Source organism: Alosa sapidissima, chromosome 1, assembly GCF_018492685.1.
Source record: "Alosa sapidissima isolate fAloSap1 chromosome 1, fAloSap1.pri, whole genome shotgun sequence".
Lineage (NCBI taxonomy): Eukaryota > Metazoa > Chordata > Actinopteri > Clupeiformes > Clupeidae > Alosa > Alosa sapidissima.
This window is the reverse complement of record NC_055957.1, coordinates 23322285-23346339: the sequence shown is the minus strand read 5'-3', so window position 1 is coordinate 23346339 and position 24055 is coordinate 23322285. Positions and strand designations below refer to the sequence as shown.

At 45.4% G+C, this 24055-nt stretch overlaps 1 protein-coding gene across 10 annotated transcripts in view; it reads left to right on the top strand.

Moving 5' to 3' along the window:
- The window catches only part of slit2 (slit homolog 2 (Drosophila)), a 99416-nt gene extending 80918 nt beyond the window's left edge, over positions 1 to 18498 (top strand). For 4 of the 10 annotated variants that reach the window (XM_042102797.1, XM_042102774.1, XM_042102781.1 and 1 more), the window contains 23 exons: positions 1563 to 1713; positions 2024 to 2098; positions 2198 to 2341; positions 3011 to 3154; positions 3596 to 3762; positions 4131 to 4263; positions 5005 to 5073; positions 5513 to 5584; positions 6123 to 6194; positions 6295 to 6366; positions 6770 to 6933; positions 7670 to 7794; positions 7888 to 7985; positions 9480 to 9619; positions 9935 to 9961; positions 12195 to 12288; positions 13234 to 13371; positions 13510 to 13750; positions 13922 to 14052; positions 14462 to 14616; positions 14857 to 15145; positions 15486 to 15694; positions 16615 to 18498. In XM_042102797.1, coding sequence (XP_041958731.1) covers positions 1563 to 1713; positions 2024 to 2098; positions 2198 to 2341; positions 3011 to 3154; positions 3596 to 3762; positions 4131 to 4263; positions 5005 to 5073; positions 5513 to 5584; positions 6123 to 6194; positions 6295 to 6366; positions 6770 to 6933; positions 7670 to 7794; positions 7888 to 7985; positions 9480 to 9619; positions 9935 to 9961; positions 12195 to 12288; positions 13234 to 13371; positions 13510 to 13750; positions 13922 to 14052; positions 14462 to 14616; positions 14857 to 15145; positions 15486 to 15694; positions 16615 to 16856 — 3152 coding nt within the window. In that variant the 3' untranslated portion in view covers positions 16857 to 18498. Of the gene's footprint in view, positions 1 to 1562; positions 1714 to 2023; positions 2099 to 2197; positions 2342 to 3010; positions 3155 to 3595; positions 3763 to 4130; positions 4264 to 5004; positions 5074 to 5512; positions 5585 to 6122; positions 6195 to 6294; positions 6367 to 6769; positions 6934 to 7669; positions 7795 to 7887; positions 7986 to 9479; positions 9620 to 9934; positions 9962 to 12194; positions 12289 to 13233; positions 13372 to 13509; positions 13751 to 13921; positions 14053 to 14461; positions 14617 to 14856; positions 15146 to 15485; positions 15695 to 16094; positions 16136 to 16614 lie in introns of all 10 variants that reach the window. The other 6 variants (XM_042102808.1, XM_042102787.1, XM_042102828.1 and 3 more) reach the window with 3 other exon arrangements.
- Positions 18499 to 24055: the final 5557 nt, after the last annotated feature.

The following is a 24055-nucleotide window of genomic DNA, read 5'->3' as shown; positions in this document are numbered from 1 at the left end:
CTGTCTTCTCTCCTCTTCTGCCGCTCAGCCACTCGCACAGGGATCCACCACCTTGCCTGTAAGTAACTGTAACCATAGTAACGCCCACCCACAGCGTTTCTCCCCTATACCCACCTGCAAGTCTGAACTCTGACCCCCATGTCTTCACCCACCTCTGTCTAAGAAAGCCAATCACAGAGCAGGAAGAGTCCAAGCTGTGCCACATGCTGACAGGAGAGTGTTCTGTTGCTCTACAGCAGGGCCAGCGTATGCTCTAGGCTGGGACAGGAATTTGTACCGCATGTGTTTGTGTGACTGTGACTGTAATGTGCATTTGTGTGTGTGTGTGTGTGTGTGTGTGTGTGTGTGTGTGTGTGTGTGTGTGTGTGTGTAGAGTAGAATGTATACTGTCAGTAGTTTGTTTGTACAGTTCATGTTTGTGCTTCTCTTGGACAAAAGAAAATGCTGCTCCAGCTGCTGCAATGTTCCTGCCACAAACTGATCCTGATCATACAGAGCTCTTATGCTTTCATGGCCTCTCTCTCTCTCTCTCTCTCTCTCTCTCTCTCTCTCTCTCTCTCTCTCTCTCTCTTTCTTTCTTTGTCTCTCTCTCTTTCCTTGAATTCCTTAATCTTTTATTTCTTTCTTTCATTCTCCCTTTCAATTTCTTTCTCTTCCCCACATCCCCTCTCTCCTCCATCTTTTCATGACTATCTCTCTCTCTATCTCTCCCCCCATGGTAGAGGTAACCCCTCCTGTTGTTCTCCCTCTCCTCTCCTCTCCTCTCCTCTGGTCCTGATGTAGTAGTAGCCGTCTGGCTGGCCGGTGGGCTGGTCGGCGGCCGAGTGCCCTGCCCTGCGTCTCCTCCTCCTGCGCCTCCTCCTGCTGCTCACCCCTCTCTCTCCCTCTGGCCTAGTGGAGGAAGTTCAGCAGGGTTTTCCTTTGTGCTTGATCTAACCATGTGGTTGCAAGGTCTGACTAAAACATGGTTCTGTCAAGCACCATGGAAGGTCTTGCAGCGTCCTACAAGCATGGCAAGCCACAAGAGATAGTCTCTGTATGTCTTTGTTTGTTTGTTTGTTTGTTTGTTTGTTTGTTTGTGTGGGTGTGTGTGGGTGTGAGAGAGAGTGTTTTTAGTAACGTCATGTTACTAATGTTACTGATGTGTCCTATGTGTTAGTATTTATATAAATGTAGTTGCATATTGTTTGAGAGTGGTGAGTTTGTGTGTGTTTGTGTGTGAGAGAGTTAATGCAAGTGTGTGTGTGTGTGTGTGTGTGTGTGTGTATGTGTGTGTATGTGTGTGTGTGTGTGTGTGTGTGTGTCTGTGTGTGTATGTGTGTGTATGTGTGTGTCTGTGTGTGTGGGTGGTAAACCATGAAGAGTTTGTGTTTGATGTGTGGGTTGTGGCTGAGTTTCCTCTGTTGTACTTCCTGGTTTACCTCTGCCTCCTCAATCCTTATGTGTTCCACTAACATACCACATTTACAACACAGTGCTCTCTCTCTCTCTCTCTCTCTCTCTCTCTCTCTCTCTATCCCACTGTATCTCTGATGGCTGTGTTGTGCCTGTGCTGTGTGTAGGTGCTGAGGACTACCGCTCTAAGCTGGGAGGAGACTGCTTCGCTGATCTGGCCTGTCCAGAGAAGTGCCGCTGTGAGGGCACCACCGTAGACTGCTCCGGCCAGAAGCTCATCAAGATCCCTGACCATATACCTCAATACACCACTGAGCTGTGAGTGCACAAACCAACTCACACACACACACACACACACACACACACACACTCACACACACACACACACACACTCACACACACACACACACACACACACACACACACACACACACACACACACTCATACACACACAACACACACACAACACACACCCACACACACTCACACACACACAACACACACACACACACTCACACACACACACACACTCTCTCTCTCTCACACACACACACACACACACACACACACACACACACAGCAATGATTCAACTGCCTGATGTCTGATATACTGTCTTTCTCCTGAAGGCGCTTGAACAACAATGAGTTCACAGTCCTAGAGGCCACAGGAATCTTCAAGAAGCTTCCTCATCTCCGCAAAATGTAAGGCTCATACACAGTGATTATTATCACCGTAAGTCTGGAGTAATGTTGCTCTCTATAGCGTCTGTAATGTTGTGTCTGTGGCTTGTGTTTGTGCAGCAACCTAAGTAACAATAAGATCACAGACATTGAGGAGGGCACCTTTGAAGGAGCCACTGGCGTGAATGAGCTCATCCTGACCACCAACCGCCTGGAAAACGTCCATTTCCGCATGCTCAAGGGCCTGAGTGGCCTACGGACACTGTGAGTGCTCATCTCCATCCCACACACACCACACACACACACACACACACACACACACACACACACACACACACACACACACACACACACACACACACACACACACAGAGACACAAGCACAGAGAGAGAAGAGACAGGAAAAGGAGTTACTGATTTAACCCTCCAAAAGGGAACATACTGTCAGTGCACACCAGATTGCTGCATGTGTATATATGTATATTTCCTCACTCTCACTCTATATCCTTGCAAATTCATAGTCCAAATGAGGTGTGTGTGTGTGTGTGTGTGTGTGTGTGTGTGTGTGTGTGTGTGTGTTCATGTGTGTTCATGTGTGTGTGTGTGTGTGTGTGTGTGTGTGTGTGTGTGTGTGTGTGTGTGTTAGAAAGTGTGTTACTGCAGCAGTTAGCATTTAAATGTCAGAGGCATACATCAGAGTTGAATGCTCAAGCAGATAGGTCAGACTGTGCATATTTTCCCTGCTTTCACTGAGTTGGCACATTACATTTAGTCCTGTGTCTTTTTAATGGCTCTGAATGTATGTAAGACTGAGATTGCAGAATAATTGTGTATACCTATGTGTCTGCTGGTGTAGTATATGTTGGCCATATAATGTGTGACTGTGTGTGTGTGTGTGTGTGTGTGTGTGTGTGTGTGTGTGTGTGTGTGTAGGATGCTGAGGAGTAACAAGATCAGCTGTGTGAGCAACAGCAGCTTTACAGGACTGAGCTCAGTGCGGCTGCTCTCTCTCTATGACAACCAGATCACCTCCATGTCCCCGGGCGCCTTCGACACACTTCACTCTCTCTCTACACTGTGAGTCATAAGGGGATGGAACCTCTCTCCCTCTCTCTCTCTCCCTCTCTCTCTCCCTCTCTCTCTCACCCTCTCTCTCTCCTTCCTCTACCTTTATCCTTCTGTCTGTGCTTCTCTTTTTCTGTATATCTCTTCATCACGACAGAAAAGTAAAAAAAAAACGATACATTGTATGGTAACCTATCACTTCTGACAGCTAAAACATCCTGTTAAGTTTATTATAATTCATACATGGTAAGTAAAAGCAACACAATAACGTTGTTTAATAAAAAAGAGTTAGCCGCTAACAGTGCTAGACCTGCTGCAGTGGTGCAGCAGTCAGCGTTATGTCTGAGTGGACACTGCGGATGTTTCACTCAGCATGCGTCTGTTGGTTCTGCTCTGCTGGTGTGTCTCTGGCCTGACCACTAACTCCCTCTCTGGGCTTGACCCATCCCTTAGGAACCTGCTGGCCAATCCATTCAGCTGTAACTGTCACCTGGCCTGGCTGGGAGAGTGGCTGCGCAAGAAGCGTATCGTCACCGGCAACCCTCGCTGTCAGACTCCCTACTTCCTGAAAGAGATCCCAATTCAGGACGTGGCCATCCAAGACTTTGCCTGCGAGGACGGTACGTGTGTGGTCCTGGATGCCAGCTGTAAAAAAGCATAAAGCTAATTTATGGTGTTTAAAACTCATCCCTGGAGGAGTGTTTTTAGGCCTCAGGAATGAAGGAGTGGACCTTTGTGAGCCAATGGGAGTGTGTGTGTTCAGTTTTCACTTCAATGAATCAGTTGTAATGGGGTAGAAGAAGAGAGTGATGTAAGCAGAAAAGGCTGGGTTCAATCTAAATCATGGCTGTCCAAACACAGTTATGGACATTCACTGTCTCTCTCCCTTTTTCCTCTCTCTCTCCCTTTTTCTCTCTCTCCTTTTCCTCTCTCTCTCTCCCTTTCTCTCTTTCTCTCCCTGCCTCCCTCGCTCCGTGGCTGCGAGTAGGTAATGATGAGAATAGCTGCTCTCCACTGATGCGTTGCCCTGCTGAGTGTACGTGTTTGGACACTGTGGTGCGCTGCAGCAACAAAGGCCTCAAAATACTGCCCAAGGGCATTCCCAAAGAAGTTACAGAGCTGTGAGTACACACACACACACACACACACATACAATATACAAACAATGTGATTGTGCATGTGTGCAGCATGCTCATGTATGTATGCGTAACCGCAGGCTGCACTCAGCCCCACCTATCAGCATCTGTCTCAAGTCCAGTGTGGAGTTCTGGGTTGGTTTACAGTGCAGGCTGCTCTCAAGCCCTACAGTACATGCTCCTTCACCTCAGAGTAAACTTCACATCCCATAAATCCCAAATTGGTCAGATTAAAACAATGGCAACTAAGACCCCACAGTCAGCCTGTTCAATCCATGCGTATATGAGCTCCCTTTACATTTGTATACATGTGGGGAGGAAGGAGTCCAGATGGTTAAACTAAGGTGTGTTTAAAGGTGAAATAATATGTCTCCACAATTCGTCTCTGAATTATGTTTACATTCCAAATGTTTCCATGAGTCTCTGAAGTGAAGCAGACTGGCACATAAAATGTGTGAGTCACACTCAGAGCGGGAAACTGCTTTCAGCAACGACGGCTCCTTTGATGGGCAGGTACACACTTGAACTGCCATGTTCAACCGCGTATCAGAAGTCTTTCTCTTACTCTCCCACACACAGGGACCTGCACATTGGTGGTCTTACCATCTGTATTTTTCTCCCTGTCTCACACACACATATACTGTATGCACAATGGCACCTCTGTTGAAATTGTACCCAACCTCTAGAATGTTCCATTGTCATGGTGAAACTCTGTTTGATCTGCAGGTATCTGGATGGAAACCAGTTTACTCAAGTCCCTCTGGAGCTCTCCAACTACAAACACTTAACTCTCATGTAGGTGTCCCCTGTTTACAAACACTTCACTCTCATGTAGGTGTCCCCTGTTTACAAACACTTCACTCATGTAGGTGTCCCCTGTTTACAAACACTTCACTCATGTACAGTAGGTGTCCCCTGTTTACAAATACATCACTCATGTAGGTGTCTCCTGCTTGAAAGAACTTCATGTATGAACCAAAAACATGATCCAAATGTTTCTGACGTTGAGCGAATTGAACTTCTTCATTTAAGAAATTGGATTTGGTGTGCAGGATTACTGTCATGAAGTCTAAGAGAACGAACCAAATGTGTTTGTCTGTTGCACACTGTTCTAATGTAATGTTGTGTGTTCAGCTGGTGTTGTTGCTGTTGCATGGCACTGAGAGGCACTAACTGCAGGCTCCCAGCTGCGGCTGTTTGTATTGACCTGCAGCTGTTTGTTGTTCCTTTGCAGTGATTTAAGTAACAACCAGATCAGCACGCTGTCCAACCACAGCTTCAGTAACATGTCCGAGCTGCTTACTCTGTGAGTGTGGCGTCCTGTTATTTTCCAGTCTCGTGTGTGTGTGTGTGTGTGTGTGTGTGTGTGTGTGTGTGTGTGTGTGTTGAAGTGAGTGTTGGCATACACGTGTGTGTGTGTGTGTGTGTGTGTGTGTGTGTGTGTGTGTGTGTGTGTGTGTGTGTGTTTTGCTGTGGGTGGGTGTTGATGCATCAGTAACAGATAAAAGATATGTTTATTTTGGCATGATGAACATAGAGGTGTGTGTGTGTGTGTGTGTGTGTGTGTGTGTGTGTGTGTGTGTGTGTTGTTTCTTTTGAAAGTTAATATTTCATGTGTGGCCTTGTCTACTTTTGATGTGGTGTTCTGATAATCTTTGTGTGAAAAGCTGGATCTTATAGCTTGCTCACATGTCTCTCTTGTAAAATTTTGTCTGGTTCTCTTGTAAAACAGCCACTGTGTATGTGTGTGTGTAAGTGTGTGTTTGTGTGTATGTGCGTGCGTGTCCGTGTATGTGTACTGTATGTGTATGGGACTTGGATAACCCTCTGTTCTTTTGTCTCAGAATCCTAAGTTATAACAGGCTGAGGTGTATTCCAGCAAAAGCATTTGATGGACTCAAATCTCTTCGTCTCCTGTAAGTAATAAGTATGATGTATGTGGGTGGGGGAGTCTGTATGTAAGCTTATCTGTGGCTAGTAAATAAGTGAAATATTGACCTCTTTTCCTCTCTGCAGATCACTTCACGGAAATGATATTGCTGTTATCCCAGAGGGAGCATTTAAGGACCTGGCTTCACTATCCCACCTGTAAGTTAGACCTCCATCACTTTCACTTGCACACACACACACACACACACACACACGCACCCACATACACACACACACACACACACACACACACACATACACACACACACACACACACACACACACACATATACACACACACACACACACACACACACACACGCACACACGCACACACGCACACACACACACGCACACACACGCACACACACACACACACACGCACACACGCACATACGCACACACACACACACACACACACACACACACACACACACACACACACACACACACACACACACACATCCCATCAGCCTGTCATTAATTAAATGTGAAATTGCTTACATTTTAATCCCAATCCCGGAGTGCTTAATTTAAAGTTTAATTTGTCTCTCTCTGTCAGGGCTCTGGGGGCGAACCCGCTGTACTGTGACTGCAACATGCAGTGGCTGTCAGACTGGGTGAAGTCTGGCTATAAGGAGCCTGGCATCGCCCGCTGTGCAGGTCCAGGAGACATGACTGACAAACTGCTGCTCACCACGCCCTCCAAGAAGTTCACCTGCCAAGGTACATATCAGTCGCAAACCCACTGACACACAGAGTGAAAAAACACACACTTGTGAACACACATTGGTGCCGATATTATCAGGTTAACACATGCTAGTAAACGGTCTCTTTCTGTATCATACTCAGACACATACACTGTGGCTTCTTTCACCACCTGTTCTGTTACTTGCTCTTTGCTTTGGCCTTGTGAAGCTCACAGCCATACATGTGCCCATGTGGTGTACTCATATTCCTAAGTGTACCCCCACAAACATGGTGTGGCATGCAATGAGGACCACAAGACTATGTCTCATTTAACTAGCAATCTAAAATGTTATAAAAATGATTTCTTTAAAAAAAAAAAACATCTGTAAGCTTTGGTTTGGATTTTAACTTCATTTGATTGCCATATTGTAGAAATCCCGGGGCCTTGTGGTTTTCTGGTGCCAGGTAAGGCAGCCAATCAGAGCTCAGTCAGATGCTCTTAAGCCCACCCACTGCTCCTGAGAATGTTCCTGACCTCTCCCTGATACATTACCCGAAATTGACCCCTCTCTCTCCTTACAGTGCCCATGGCTCATCCTGACCCAGTCTCCCTGTGTATGTGTGTGTGTGTGTGTGTGTGTGTGTGTGTTTTTGTGTTTGTTTTTTGCTTGACTTTCTCCCTCACCTTGTGTATGTCAGCATGATTGTGTGTTAGTGTGTCCCTGTACTCCATGTCCTCTCTGATGGTCTCCATGTGCACTTTGGTCTGCAGGTCCAGTGGACGTGAGCATCCTGGCCAAGTGTAACCCCTGCCTGTCCAACCCCTGCAAGAATGACGGCACCTGCAACAACGACCCAGTGGACTTCTACCGATGCACCTGTCCTTACGGCTTCAAGGTGAGACATGAAGACTGGCTCGTCCTCTGTGGTGTCCTGTGTCTGTGTTGATTTGCATGTTGCTTGTATTTACATTCTGTGCTTCATCTGTAGGGTCAAGACTGTGACACGCCCATCCACGCCTGCATCACCAGTCCCTGTCAGAACGCTGGCACCTGCAACCTGAAGGAAGGAGAGGAGAACAGCTTCTGGTGAGACCCCTATCTGTGTGTGTGTGTGTGTGTGTGTGTGTGTGTGTGTGTGTGTGTGAGAGTGAGTGTCCGCAGGTCGCCCCCTGTATCTTAGCGCCACTCTAAATGGCGGCTCCCGCCATCTTCTCTCTTCCCCCGAGCTGAAAACCCCCACGGCTCTTTATCAACGTGTCCTCGGCCTGCTCAGAGCTCCATTAGAGCGGCCTAATCACCGCTCTCCCAGAATGCACCTCCCTGATCAGGCTGATTTACAGCCGTGGCTTCTCTCCGCTCTGGCCCTCGCCTGCGCACCGCATTAGTTCATTAGCCGAGTCGCGGGAGCACGGGCCCGCCCTGCCGTGGATTAATGACACTCCGCCCTGCCTGCAGATCATTCATTAGGCACGCGGGGCGGCTAACGAGGGCGGACGTCTCCCAGATGTGCTTGTGTGGAGAGCACTTCATCTGAGCGGCTGCTGATGTGGCCCTGGATGTCAATTAGCCACTAAAGAATAACCAGCTAAATGAAGATGTTTAAAATATGAGCAGAGTCTGATAATTGTGGGGTGGCAAAAACGACCTGTGGGAGGTCTTTGAGTTTGTATGTGGTGTGTGTGTGTATGTGTGCATGTGTGTGTGTGTGTCTGATTATGTGTTGGTGGTTGAGTATGAGAGTAATTGTGTGTGGCAGTTTGTGTGGAGAGGGGGGAAGTGAGAATATGAAATTGTTTGTTGAATAATTGGGGGTTCAGTGTGTACGTGTGTTAGTGTGTGTGTATGGTTTTGGTTATGGGATTTGGCAGACGCTTTTGTCCAAAGTGACATACAAATAAAAACAATACAACAGTTACATTTAACAGTGAACAATTTAAAATGTTGGTAAGACTACATTAAGAAGAATAGCAGTAATAAACAATAATGTCAATTCAATCAATAGCATAATGACAAAAACAAAAACTATAATATACAAACCATAACTCATAAGAAATGCTTAATAAACGAAATGCATGTTGAACAGATATTCCTTTAGACCCCTCTTGAAAGACCCAAAGCTATCACAGGAACGGAGAGCACTGGGCAACTCATTCCACCAACAAGGAACCACTGAGGAGAAGAGTCTTGAATTTGACCTAGCGTTTATGGCTGGTCGACACAACAGACGATCATCAGAAGACCGCAGTAGGCAGTTGGGATCTTGATCATTGAATTAAGATAGCAGGGAGCAGATCCAGTCAGTGTCCTATAGGCCAAAGTGAGAGATTTACATTTTATTCTGGCCACTATAGGCTGCCAATGGAGAGTAACTAGGAGTGAAATTACATGTGTCCTCTTTGGCTGATTAAAGACCAGGCATGCTGCAGCATTTTGGATCAGTTGTAGCAATGAGTTGTACACACAGTGTGTGTGTGTGTGTAGGTGTGTGTGTGTGTGTGTGTGTGTGTGTGTGTGTGTGTGTGTGTGTGTATGTATGAGGGAATGTTTGACTTAGTTGTTGTTGTTGTTGTTGTTGTGTAGGTGTGCGTGTCCAGAAGGCTTTGAGGGAGAAAAGTGTGAGATTAACATTGACGACTGTGAAGACAATGACTGTGAGAATAACTCCACTTGTGTTGACGGCATCAACAACTACACCTGCCTCTGTCCAGCAGAGTACACAGGTAATGTACACACTCTCAACAACAAGCGCACACACACACACACACACTCCACTACTGATATACATGGGCTTTTCTGTTTCGTGGTCTGCTCATAACTGCTTCAGCGCTTATGTGCTATGTGGTCTATGTACTAATGCCCTGCTTTTGCTAACCTGTAGTGCATACATTTGCTTTCTTTCTTTCTTTCTTTCTTTCTTTCTTTCTTTCTTTGTCTTTCTTGGTTTCTTTCTATCTTTCTTTCTTTCTGTCTTCCTGTCTTTCTCTATCCATGTTGCTTTTAAAATCATGCTGTCTCTCTGTCTCTTTCTGTGCTAGCCGCTAATAACAATGAGGTGGAGAAAGGTTAGTCCTCCTCATTCCCTGTCTGCTATCCCAGAGTTCCTGTTCCCTAGTACAAATGTCAGAGTAAAGCCTGCTGAGAATTACCCTGACCTGGCCTCATCCCACTGCCTTTCTGCCTGCCTTCAAGTGTGTGTGTGTGTGTGTGTGTGTGTGTGTGTGATTGTCAGTGTGTAGTATCCCTTTATCTATCCTTCTCTTTACCTACACTGGCATGTCGTCCGTATATCTGCTTGTCTGTTTGTCTTTGTTCTTGCATGCTTTTACAACTCGCTTTGGATTGGGAAAGAGGCTGAGGTTCATTTCCACCATGGGTAAGTCGTCTAGCAGAGACATCTGTTAGCCACGACAAGCTGGTTATATCCCTCCCCCCCCCCCCCCCTTATGTCTCATTACGGAGGGCCAGGACCCGCAGCATGCCTGCCTGGCTCTGTGTCCAAATCTCGTCTCTGGCTATTCCCCGAGGGTGGTCATTAAAGCGCTAACAGTAGAGTATCAGTATCCTGTGCGTGTGTTGAGCCTCTGATGGGAACGTGCGTCTCAGCAGGGCCTCTGCTCCGGCTCATTTCCCCAGCGCAGCTCCCGCTGCAGCTCTCAAGTGGTTGTTAACTGAGGCGTTCGCTCACTATTCACACACAGGGCCCCATACTAATCACCCCCAATGTCCCTAATCAATGGCCCAGCAGCCAGCCCATCGATTGCACATGCGTCTGCCATTATCAGGCTCTCCACAACATGGCTGGCCAGTGAAATATGGAAATCTCTCTGCCTCGCTCCCTCTGTTTCTCATGCGCACCATTTAATCAATGGAACATTGACAGTATTCCTATGTGGTTACGATTTGTTCAAGATAGAGTATTGTAGTTCTGTTCCCATCTTGTTTATTCACTTGAGTCTGCATCCTAAGAAAACACAAACACAGACACACACACACACACTGAATGGAAAGGTCATATTGTGAGTAGTATTAAAGATTCATAATTTACTTTGTGATCCGTGATAGGATTGAAAAAAATAATGACCCAGGACAGTTGTTGACATATGAAATAAATGATTGTGTGGAGTAGGGGTGGGTGTGGGTGAGCGGGTGGAAAGAGAGAGTAAAGCAGAGAGAAAATGTTTAAGTTCCTGAAAAAGGAAGAGCATTAAGGAAATGTTGTATTTTATTCACAAACCATCTCAAGGATTAAAGTACCTCCTAACTTTCCAGTGAAGGAGAAACTTTTTTATTTTTATTTTGTGTAATTCACAAAATACTTTAGTGCTAAAAACCAACACTTAAGCTGGAAGAACTAATAAGTAGCTGAGAGGGGTCTGGATCAACTCCCAAGCCAATTGTAAATGACTGTTTCTGTCACTCCGTGGATGTTTTGTAATGGCATGTAGAATCACATACAATTTACCGTCTCAATTCCTAGGGAGTAATTGTGGAGTTTGAAAGGGATTAACAGCACCAGCCAACAGAAACAACCCATTTATTGCCAAAGTTACGCTGAATGTAACTTTTTATTGTAAAATTAAACTAGCTCTTGTCTCCACAAACATGTCATCATACAAACGGATTTTGAAAACTGCTTGATGCAAGATACTTGGTCTCTGGGTATTGTCTACAATTATTATCTAAATTGCAGCCTGTATTATGTTAGTTATTACAAAGGTAGTCTTGCAAGGGTGAGTTCTGTTTTGCATCAGCCTGGTCCGCTTGTTTATTTATTATAGCCACTGACATGCTTTTCATGTGCTGTCGACATGTCACTATTAATGTCATAAGTATGTTCATTGTTGATGGTGTCTATTCTGGTGTCTTCTCCCTGTGCTTGTGCAATTGGCCTCCAAAACAAAGTAACATTCCAACTGGGGTCATGGACTTTCACCGCCATAATATTTTGGTCTTATGGACTTCTGAAACCAGGTGCCTTAAGGTCACGGGAGTGTGTAATACACACATATGTGTGTGTGTTTTTTTTTATGAAACTAACCTATAAAAGAAATGTGTCATATGTAATTAATCATGCAGAACAGTGTGCAACAGAAGTCAGCTCATCAATATTTAAGAAGCCAGTTTCCAAATGAAAAGCTTGCTCAATGGCGCGCATGCATGATGAGTGTGTTGCATCAGTGCTAAAGGTGAATACAGTCCTCATGAATATTTCTCTCTCTCTCTCCCCAACACCCCCATCCCCTTTTACTTTGGTGTATGTATGTGTGTGTATGTGTGTGTGTGGCTCCTCTGCAGGTGAACTCTGTGAGGAGAAGCTGGATTTCTGTGCCCCTGAGTTGAACTCGTGCCAGCATGAATCCAAATGCATCTTGACTCCTCAGGGATTCAAGTGAGTATGCATGCATTTGTGCGCACACACACACACACACACACACACACACACACACACATGCGCACACACACACACACACACACACACACATACATCCTCACGCACAGAGCCTCCTGCCTTTGCACTGCAAGGATTCCGCCCATCAAATACACTCTTCTGTTTTCAACTACAACAGTCTCCGATCTTGAAAGCCTGAGCACTCTCTCTCTCTCCCTTGGTGCATTCTGCGGCTCCCGCCCTGTGCCTCTCTTCTCCCCACAGTAGTCCGCTGAGAGCGAGCGTGGCGTGGAAAACATTTCACCATTGTTTTTGTTATGGCTTCCCTCTAAGTTGAACACTTAGCATATTTATTGTGTTCTCACAGGGCCTGAAACGACTCGGCTGTTTGTTTTTTCTGCCATTGAGAGAGTAACTTATCTGTGTGTGATTGAGGAGGGCTGGGGTCAGGGGGTGGTGGTGGGGGTCTGATGGTGTGAATGCCGTGTCAGATGAGATCAGTGGGGACGACGTGGTTCAGTCCCCGAGGTCCCTTCTGATTGGCTCCTCTTATTATTTTACTACGCACGGCTGCCATCGCCATGGAACTGGACACACGATATGGCTCTGATACTGATGTCATTTATTTACAGCTGGGTGGGTAGGGAATAGACCCTTTATGGTGTGAGACCAGGGTTTATTATCAAGGTTATGGCCAACGAACTGACATGAAAACATTTCTCAACCAGAGCTACAATGAGTTTTGGGAAAGTTCCACTTTAATGTCATACATCGTACAGATCACAGTGCTTGATTCACCACACTCAACTCAACTCAAATGTTTATTTTTTTCACATTCACTAGAGTTCTGTTGAGTGTCACTAAAAATACTGTGTTAAATAAGATAGAAAAATGAGACACAAGCCAGGTGCGATGGTGTTAACCGTGTCGGTGTGCATTGCCCAGGTGTGAGTGCACTCCTGGCTATGTTGGAGAGCAGTGTGAAGTGGATTTCGATGACTGCCAGGATAACAAGTGTAAAAATGGAGCTCAGTGCATTGATGCTGTCAATGGCTACACCTGTGTGTGTCCAGAGGGTTACAGGTGAGTGTGCGCTCTCTCTCTCTCTCTATCTCTCTCTCACACACACACACACACACACACACACACACACACAGTGGTTACATGTTGACGAGTGTGACATTAATGAGAGTGACCTCCTTCCCGTGTGTGTGTGTGTAGTGGTTTGTTCTGTGAGTTCTCCCCGCCGATGGTCCTGCCTAGAACCAGCCCATGTGATAATCATGACTGCGCCAATGGGGCCCAGTGTGTTGTCATGGGCACAGACCCAGTGTGCCAGTGTCTCCAAGGTTACGAAGGTCCACGCTGTGAGAGGCTGGTCAGCGTGAACTTTGTGGACAGGGAGTCCTTCCTACAGATCCCCTCCAACATCATTACAGAACAAGCAAACATCTCTCTGCAGGTATGGCCAATTTAAACACACTCACCCACACACACTATCTTTCTCTCTGTTTTTTTCTCTCACACACATACAACCCACATACACACACATACACACACACACACACACACACACACTGTCTCTCTCTCTCTCTCTCTCTCTCACTCAGCTAAGCTCTGCTGTGTGTTTCAGATTGCCACTGATGAAGATAACGGCGTGCTGCTGTATAAAGGAGACGGGGAGCACATAGCGGTGGAGCTGTTCCGAGGCAGGCTGCGCGTTAGCTACGACACGGGCTCCTACCCCCCCTCTGCCATCTACAGGTACTGCAGTCCTCCTACCCCTCCCCCCCTCTGCCATCTACAGGTACTGCAGTCCTCCTACCCCTCCCCCCTCTGCCATCTACAGGTACTGCAGTTCTCCTAGCCCCCCTCCCCCCTGCCATCTACAGGTACTGCAGCTCTCCTACCCCCCCTCTGGCATCTATAGGTACTGCAGCTCCTGCCACTGCAGCACACGTATGCAGCCCAACCACTGCTGCGCAGGAGGGTGGAGAGGGGGGGGGGGGGGGGGGGGGATGCACAAGGCACTAACTGATCCAATCTGTAGAGATGTGGCTGCCTTGTGATGAGAATGACCTTTTCTCTCTGGTGTTCCTTGTTTCACTCTCGTGTATTTTGCATCACTCTCATATTTACTCTTGCCTCCCTCTCTCCCTCCCTCCACCCTCAGTGTGGAGACCATAAATGATGGGAGCTTCCACGTGGTGGAGCTGGTGGCCCAGGAGCAGACCCTCTCTCTGTCCATTGACGGCGGCAGCCCCAAGACCATCAGCACCCTCAACAGACAGACCACTCAGCCCAACCCGTCGCCACTCTACCTAGGCGGTAGGTGGAGCTCCACTGTCGAGCCATATCACTTCTGTGGCAAATAGAACACCCTGAACTGTGTTTACCCTTCCCTCTTGCATTCTCTCCTTCTCATATGTGTCCATTTGCCTCTCTTCTCTTCTCCTCTCTGCTCCTCTTCTCTCCTCTCCTCTCCTCTCCTCTTCTCTCCGCTCCTCTTCTCTCCTCTCCTCTCCTCTCCTCTCTTCTCCTCTCCTCTCTCCCACTGTGCCGTCTCAGGTCTTCCAGGTCAGGTGGGCGTGGCCGCATTGCGCCAGGGTCACGGCCGCAACGGCACCAGTTTCCACGGCTGCATCCGTAACCTGTACATCAACGGGGAGCTGCAGGACCTGACGCAGTTCCTGCTGCAGTCGGGCGTGCTGCCGGGATGCCAGCCCTGCAGCCGGCCCCAGTGCACCCACGGCACTTGCCACCCCACGGGACAGTCCTCCTTCAGCTGTGAGTGCGAGCCTGGCTGGACTGGCCAGCTCTGCGACCAGCAGGTCAACAACCCCTGCGAGGGCAACAAGTCAGTCCCACTCCCTCGGAGTTCCTTTGTTTCACCTTTTGTACATTGTGTCCTTCATGTTTGAACAACCCATTGCAACAATAGGAGATGAATACACACTCTTAAAACTAATGTGTTGTCTCTATCTGGACATAGAGATGTGTTAAAAAAAACAACGCAAGTTGTGTTATTTTCAACACAACAAATAAAAAATGGAAACACCACAAACTGTATTGTCCATATCTGGACATGTGTTAAAAACAACGCAAGTTGTGTTGTTTTCAACACATTTGTTGTGCATGAGTGCATGACTGTAAATACACACATGTGATGAATTGTCTGTCTCCTGCTCTTACCTCAGGTGTATCCACGGCACATGTTTGCCCATAAACTCGTACTCCTACAGCTGCCGCTGCCAGCCGGGCTTCGCTGGTGTGCTGTGCGATGAGGAGGAGGTGTACAGCCCGTGCCAGTCGCTCAAGTGTAAGCACGGCACGTGCCTGGTGTCTGGACTGGGCAAACCTTACTGCGAGTGCAGCGCGGGCTACTCTGGAGAGAGCTGCGACAGAGGTACATGACAGTGGCCCTCACTCATGCCTTTACTACTGGGTTGGTGGGGACACTCTGTGGTTTTAGTTTTGGAGTTACATATTGCAGCAAAACAAAACAAAAAAAAGTTGTATCTTTAATGAACCATAATCATTTTAGCGCAACCCTATAATGACATGAAGCTAAATTACAATACTAAGTCCGCAGACTACTGAATGATGTTGTTGATGTGCTTACAATCTATCTTTAACACTGCATGTGACATTAACTGGACAGGCTTGGCCTCTAACGCTGTGGATAGGTCTGTGTTTGGCCTGTGTTGCTGTGGTTGGTCATCTGTGACACTAACTCTACTAATGCTCTGCTGCTCTCTGTCCTGTGCTCTCGTTTGCGCGCTGCTCTTTGCCTGTGTGCCCCCAAGCCTCCTCTGAGCCTCCTGAGAGTGACACTCAGGGCCAGCAGGTGAGAATTTGCACTGGACAAGAGACAGGGGCCGGGAAAGGAGAGGGGGAACGAAGGAACACACTCTCTAGATAGACATAGACATAGATATTACATTAAAAGTTGTACTGTGTATTACGTGCATCCTACAATGAGTGATGTTGCCATGAAGACAAGACCTGCAAATTACTCTTTCTTTTTCTATCTTCAAAGATTTAAAATAACCTCCTTTGTCTTCCCTCTCTGTACGTTTCTTCACCTAAACACTTGGTTGCCCTGGTAACAACTGCATTAAGTAATTCTCGAACCGCTATGCAGGAATGTAGGGACAATAATCAGCACAGAGCCTTCATCTTTTTCTTCCATTGTTTTTTTTTCGATCTCTATTCTAACTCTTTTCATCTGACCGCTCCCCACCCCACCACCTGCCCCCTCCCCTCCTCCCTTTCCTCATCCCTCTCTCCCTCTCTCGCTCCGTCTCTCTCTGTCTCTTCCTGCAGAAGTGGCATGTCGAGGCGAACGGGTCCGAGATCACTACCAGAGGCAGCAGGGCTATGCGGCGTGTCAGACCACGGAGAAGGTCTCCCGGCTAGAGTGCCGGGGCAGCTGTGTGGGGGGGCAGTGCTGCGGGCCGCTCCGCAGCAAGAGGCGGAAATACACCTTCGAGTGCACAGACGGCTCCTCCTTCGTACAGGAGGTGGAGAAAGTGGTCAAGTGTGGTTGTACGATGTGTCCAACCTAGAGAGGGCCCCCCACACTCCCAAAACCCACCTCTCACCCCCTTCTGTCTTGCGCCCCCCCCCCCCCCCCCCCTCCCCAAACCTGTCACCACCTCTTGTCCAGATCTCCTCTTCTTTTGGAGTTACACACCCCCCTTTTGCTTTTGTTTTGTTTCATTTTTGTGTCATTTTGTTTTTTTTATGTACATTTTTTTGTTATGCCGGACTAATGTATGCTTCCATAGTGGAGTTGTTGAATTATTGTAAAATACAGAACAAACTTATTTTTTATTATGAAGCGGAGAAAAACAAAAAGACAAAAAATAGAGTTGACTGTTATTTTTTTCTTCATTTGCCATCCCTCTAGGAACTGTGACCTTTTTTCGTTTGCTGTTTTTCGGTCTCATTTTTCTGTTCCCATGAACGCTTGCGTAGCAGACAGTGAGCTACGATGTCAGGAGCTCGGCACTGTCTTCTCTGTTCTAATGGATGGCTTTCATAAGGACATTAGAGGATAGACTCTTCCCATTCTGACACACAGGACAGCAAACAAAATGGCTGATGAACACCATCACCACGGAGATGATGAATCGCCAAAGCCTCAAAAACATGGACAGCTGTCCTAAAGACTCACACAATGTCATAATGTTACAATTTCTCTTTCTCTCTCTCTCTTGCACACACACACACACACACACACACAAACACACACACAATACTTCCATTTGTCTCTCCCAAACCCATATCATTTTGTCAACATGTTTGTATTGCAAACACACACACACAAAGAGAAAAAAGCATGTAAAGCTCCTTGTCTCCAGTATTACTGTGGAACTATGGTGTTGGGGGATTGCAGGGTAGGTGGGAAGGTGTACCAGGGTTACAGTGCTAAACTCTACGTTGGATTCATATCATACTTCATTATTATGTCTCTGTTGGCACACCATATCGCTCACATGTATTTATTGTATCAAAAAACTTTTACAGTACTTATTCAGTAGATCTTCCCCATGTATTGCAGTTCGAATCTCTTAATATATATTAATTTATATTGTCCTTCTGTTATGATTGAATTAAACATAATATCCTGTTGGGTAGTTTGACTAACATTTGCGTCCTTCTCAGTCGAGAGGTTGTTTGACCACTGAGACTATTGTATTTTACCAGAAACCTTGGTGACATTTTAATCTTCAAATGTGAAGTGAAAGCATTGTATATTTTTGTCAAATCACCTGAAACTTTGTACTGTGCCAGAGATGATCTTTATATTAGAGTTTCAATGTATAGTTCAATTTCCCCTCGTATTTTACATAGAGTAAAAGCCGTGTTTAGAGAGAAATAAAATAAACTTAGAATACGTAAAAATCTTTTAAATAATGTTCTCCTCTAAGATGATCCTTTTTAACAAAATACTGTGACTTTTTCTAAACAAAACTACTTTGTTATCCCTTTTGTTTCTGACGTTAACATGTTGCTGCTAAATTTGTATTGTAGACTTGGATGATAATCTGTGCCGTAGTGGACAGTGTGCCGCGGTAAAGCGGAACGCGTCGTATTACCAAGAAAAATAAAGCTGTCCCTCCCTGTAGACTGTGTTCCATCCGTACTCAGACTAATGTCAGTCCCAATACTGATGTTTGTTTAATAAACACGATATTTACCTCACCGTCTCTCTAGTCTCTGTGTTATGCCTGCTGGTGATGCACTTCCTATGAGGTGCTGCTGCACATGTTTGCAAAGCCCTGGATTCTTTCTAAAAGTCTCTCAGGCGAAGCCCCTAATCTCAGCCATGTCATGCCCTTCTATCCAAGAGACAATTCAATCAAATCATGTCAAAATTTGTAAAAGAATTTAGCTTAGGATGGACACATATGAAGATGGATGGATTTGAAGGATTGGTGATTGCTGTCCTGGGCCTCACTCATATAGCCTAGTCAGTGTTATACAGTATTGTTTTCATGTACATGTGTCTTTGTATTTTTGACCTCTTAATGACTCATTGGGGCCATTTATGGTTATCTGCATAGGTAGATGTTTTAGGTGAGAAGTAGCAGAGAGGGATTGTGGCGATGGCGTTTATAGAGAGGGAAGCAAACCACAAGGTTGACTCATGCATGTGCAAGGTTTCATGCCAACTTGGGCATGGTCGTTAGCTTTACAACACCACCATCTGCTGGAGATTTAGAGTTATGGAAACATTGATTGGGGTATCTGTCTACAATGTTAAAGCAACAAATGGGTTTAGGTTTCTCTATGCCATTAATCAGCTTTGGGATGAGATATTGTCTTTCTTTTGAAAGGCCTTCTTGTCCAAACTTAGTGCCTGATCTCACAAATACTCCACTGACTGAATGGGCAAAATAACTGCAAAGCGAGGACCAACTCCCTATTACAGTAATACCTTTTTATTTTTGTTTACATAGTGTAGATCACAACAAATACACTGTTTACACACACAGACATGAGGTAGATGTAAGAACAGGGGCAGAGCCAGATGGGTAGCACAGGGTGTCACAGGCCATCCCCAGAATCCATTCAGTCGCCCCAAGTGCTACGGGTGTGAGAGAGAGAAGAGAGCGAGAGTTTGGCCTCTACTGTGCACCTGGCGCAAGGTGGCGCAGAGTGCGACGCAAAGCTTATTTTTATCTTACACTCAATAAAGTGTTGATTTTTCGCCATGCGCTCCTCTTCTATTAAACCTTGCGCGCTATCTAACATCCTCTAAAAATCATTACGTCACTGACCAAGAAAAATCCGGTCTATAGGGAAAGGCGCATATAGAGCACAGCTGAAGATGCATTGTCACGAGATGTAAGCAGCAACTCCTCTGCATGACAAATATCCTTAGGATTTGTATTCAGTCATTTGAACATTATTGGGGTAAGTGTTGTTTTTTCAGGCTATGTTTTGATGGTAACCACTTGTCAGTCAATAGTGAAAGTAATTAACTGTGTACAGTAGAACTGTTTTGTCGTTGACTATGAGACCACGGTGAAGTTAAATCAGTCAAATAATAGATGAGTGCAGATGCATGTAGGCTATACTCTGCTGGTCACAAACAGGTTTTAGTAAAGCAAGGTTTAGTTGAATCTCTGTTTCATTCGGTCTTACGCGCAAGCATATTCCTTCAAATGCACCGCTGACTATCAAAATACCGATGTGCTGTTGGAAGTTGCGCTGCTTGCTGTTACCTAGCGTTCCAGGGCTTCGGAAATACCTTTTTTTCCAGTGAAAACATCATCATTCCGCGTCATTCACGTCACGTAATGTGTGAGTCAGAGGTCGGAATTTGGGGGTAGATTTTGCTAACAGAGTTGCCCAGTTAGGGGCTCGTCATCACTTTTGTCGTCACGTTGTAGTTAGTTTGTAGTCCATGTGGCCTTTTACGTCCAAGTTTTAATGTGAACTTGGTAATTTGCCGTTTTTGTCACTTGATCAAAGTCCATTTAGGCAAGTCCCTCCACTCGGCGGCCATATTGCAACGCTTTTTGGGCACTCATCTGGCATCCTATTCGGCAGAAATGCGCATGAGCAAGGCTTCACGACACCAATCTTGCTCCAGCGGCGAGTTCACAACACATGATTGGCACGATGTCTTCACAACACATGATTGGCTCAATGTATTCACATCACACCACATGTCTGTTTACGTTTCCGTAGCTACACCATATCTTGAGAATAAAACACTGTTACATTTGTACCGCTGTTACAATTGTACCAGTTCTCCCCTACATGAAAGTCCTACGTCTGCTTGAACTACTCGTGGCGCCACGCCCCCTCCCCCCGATCAACAGAGACCCACCCTCCCCATGTCCCATCGACCCAGCTTCATGAGAGCACAAATTCCATTATTTCAAACACACTGTTTTATTTATTCTAGAACCCTATAGTAAATAATAACAAATAATAATAACATAAATTATAATAATAATTTCACCCAAATGGGCCCTTTGAACAGCAGTGGCTCATTCTGCTCTATAAACAAACAGAAAACAACCAAATGAGAAAAAGCACATTTAGCCCCAAAATGGTCTCTTGAACAGTGGTGGTTCTGTCCGTGTGTGTGTGTGTTTATGAATGATGTTGTGTGTTGTAAGTGTTTGTGGCAGATTTTGATGCCTTGATGACTGATACTGGGGGCTCCCATTTAAAGCACTGTGGTTCAATGTCAGCCATTTTCACAGTCATGAGGCCATCCTTAAAAATATTATTGTTTGCAGTAACAGCCAAAAAAATAGGTAGGTCGGTAGGTAGGTCAATATTTTTTTTTTTTCCAAGATTCAAAGTAAAAAAACAAAGTACAATTTTGGTCATGGTGATTACATAGGTATGAATTTAAACAAATGTGCATATAGTGACGTAACTGACTGGGTCCTCAACCTGTGCCTTCAGGCGCATCACTGCAAACCTCAATCTGATGCAGGTTATGTAGACCAGCCTTTCTCAAACTTCTTTGACCTGAGGCCCAGTCATGGCAGACTTTGGGGTCATAGGGCTCATCTACACGTACCCAACCCCACTCCCTCCAAATCAAATTGTCATTATCATTATCACAATCATTATTACGCTGTTACACACATATGTAATACATGCACTTTCACTTAAATGTTTTGTGACATGCACATCAGAGGACTGCTTTACTAATGTAAGATATAATTAGTTTAATTGCTTTTGCATGGTTGCATGATGCTTGCATAAGAAAATAAATACTTCTCAAAACAGCAAGAATTATATGGGTGCTATTGTTTTGGGATGTTTCCCTCATGCAAGCATCATACATTGGTAGGAAATGGAGTAAAAAATACATGTTTTTTAATGAAGTTTAATTTGAATGCCTGAATGTAAGGATTCAGGAAACACAATACCAGCTTTTTTGGCGAGCAGATAGGCGTAAATCACTGATCTGTTGATCTTTACCAGATAGAAAGAAGGCTAGCTTTTGGCCACGTTATATTCAAATTTGACTATACAATACTCAGTGCTATACAGTGTATTATACAGTCTCTGCTCTGTTTCTATGGAAGTTCCAAAAATCAACGTTGTTCTATTAAGTGTCGTTAAACAATTAAATAGCATTCAACAGGTTGAAGCGGAGCTTTACCAACGTTATCGATATTAGTTTCAGTTTCTCTCGCGCAGACGCCTGCATTGAATGAACGCTCATAGCCTACCACCACTTTATTGTATGGCTCCATGTTTAATGACATCGATAGCAGAAACGTTTGTTTTCTTTTTTTTCGGTCCGCGGTATCTTGATCAACTGCGCAGCAAATTATCAGACGAAGCACCGTGCCTAATTTCACTCCCCGACTACGCGGACCAGTCTCCACGTTGCGGACCCGCATCAAAACAAAACTATTTCCTGATTGGTTGAGAAATCCTATTTTCTGATTGGCCGATAGGTTAGTAACTGAACAGCAGCTCTCTGAACTGAATGAGCGCATAGACAGCAACGTTGTGTGACACGTTTGTAAAATATAGCCCTTAGAAATTTCTGTGCGGGCAAGTTAATCATTTTTCGGAGTGAGAAATGCCATGTGTGGCGTGTGAGCGTGTGAAGTCATTGAAATGCGTGTCTCTCACGCTCAATGCGTGAGACTTGAGAGGTCTGTATTAATAACTTTTATACGGTGCTATAGCCGCTATTTGCTGTGATTAACGGTTCGCGAGAAAATTAACTTTCAAGAAATAATCATAGGCTATTAGGCTACTCTACAGCTCTGCGCTCATCTCAATTCATATAGGGTGGAATAGCCTGGCTATCTCACAAACTTTTCGTTCAACTACATGACAAACCGTAAACCAGAATAAACAGCAGAGCTTACCGAACACAAAGGTGTAATGCAATCCCCTGTACAATAAGCCGTAATCGGTTTTGAAATGGTAGCACATTTGTATATGGTCTCCAACTTTGGGCTTTAAGTGTCTTAAAACTGAGCTGTGCTTAAATACCTATATATCTGTAAATATTAAAATCAGAGGATATACAGCTCATGGCTAAGAGTTTGTCTATGTAGCCATAATTTTTATTTTCACAAAATGCTAAGCATGCATGTATTTAAGTGTCTTAAAAAAGTGTGCTTAAATTGGGCAATGCATGATTTCATAACAGGCCAAATAGAAAAAAATAAATGTTAAATATAGCCTAGATATAATATTAAAATTAGATGATATAGGCTAGTATAGAGTTAGGTAAAATTGGATGGCTCCAGAACTCACACGGATTGTGTCTTAAAGGAGCCACACCACTTTTATTACATTACATTACATTTAGCGGACACTTCTTGACCAAAGTGACTTACATATGTCAGCTATATTACAAGGGATCACATTGTCCCCTGAGCAACTTGGGGTGAAGTGCCTTGCTCAAGGGCACAACGGTGGAAGCCGGGAATTGAACCGACAAGTTTCCGGCTACTGCACGCTAGCCCAGCTCCTTAACCACTACACTACCACCGCCCCTACACTAGCTGTTCTGTTGTCCTTTAGTTTTGTTGCTACTGGGCATGAAGGGCAGGCCAATTATGAGTTCTGTCCAACATTGATATATATAAGTATATATACTTTTTTGATCCCGTGAGGGAAATTTGGTCTCTGCATTTAACCCAATCGGTGAATTAGTGAAACACAAACAGCACACAGTGAGGTGAAACACACACTAATCCCGGCGCAGTGAGCTGCCTGCTACAATGGCGGCGCTCGGGGAGCAGTGAGGGGTTAGGTGCCTTGCTCAAGGGCACTTCAGCCGCGGCCCACTGGTCGGGGCTCGAACCGGCAACCCTCCGGTTACAAGTCCAGAGTGCTAACCAGTGGGCCACGGCTGCCCAAATGGCATAGGTTTAGTAAAAAAGTCAGCACATTTTAAACATATCGCAATAATACCAATAGCCGTGATCATTTTTCTCATGATTTTTCATCAAATGTTCTCTAGTGGCTGGTAAAAATGTTGAGTGGCTGGTAGATTTTGGAATCCCCCAGCCACAATGGTAGGTGGAAAAAAAATATCTTATTTCCATCCCTGATACATACGTACACTCATACACACATTCATATTTGTGAAAAACTCTAAACGACTAAAACTCGTCAGAAGTCATCATTTAAGGTTTTTTTTTTTTTTTTTTCTACCGGGGGAGGGGGGCATGCCCCCGGACCCCCCTAGAATTGCTGAGCTACTACCTTTTTCAGGTGGGCAGGGCAGCCCTTTTCATGTCTGTGCCCAGGG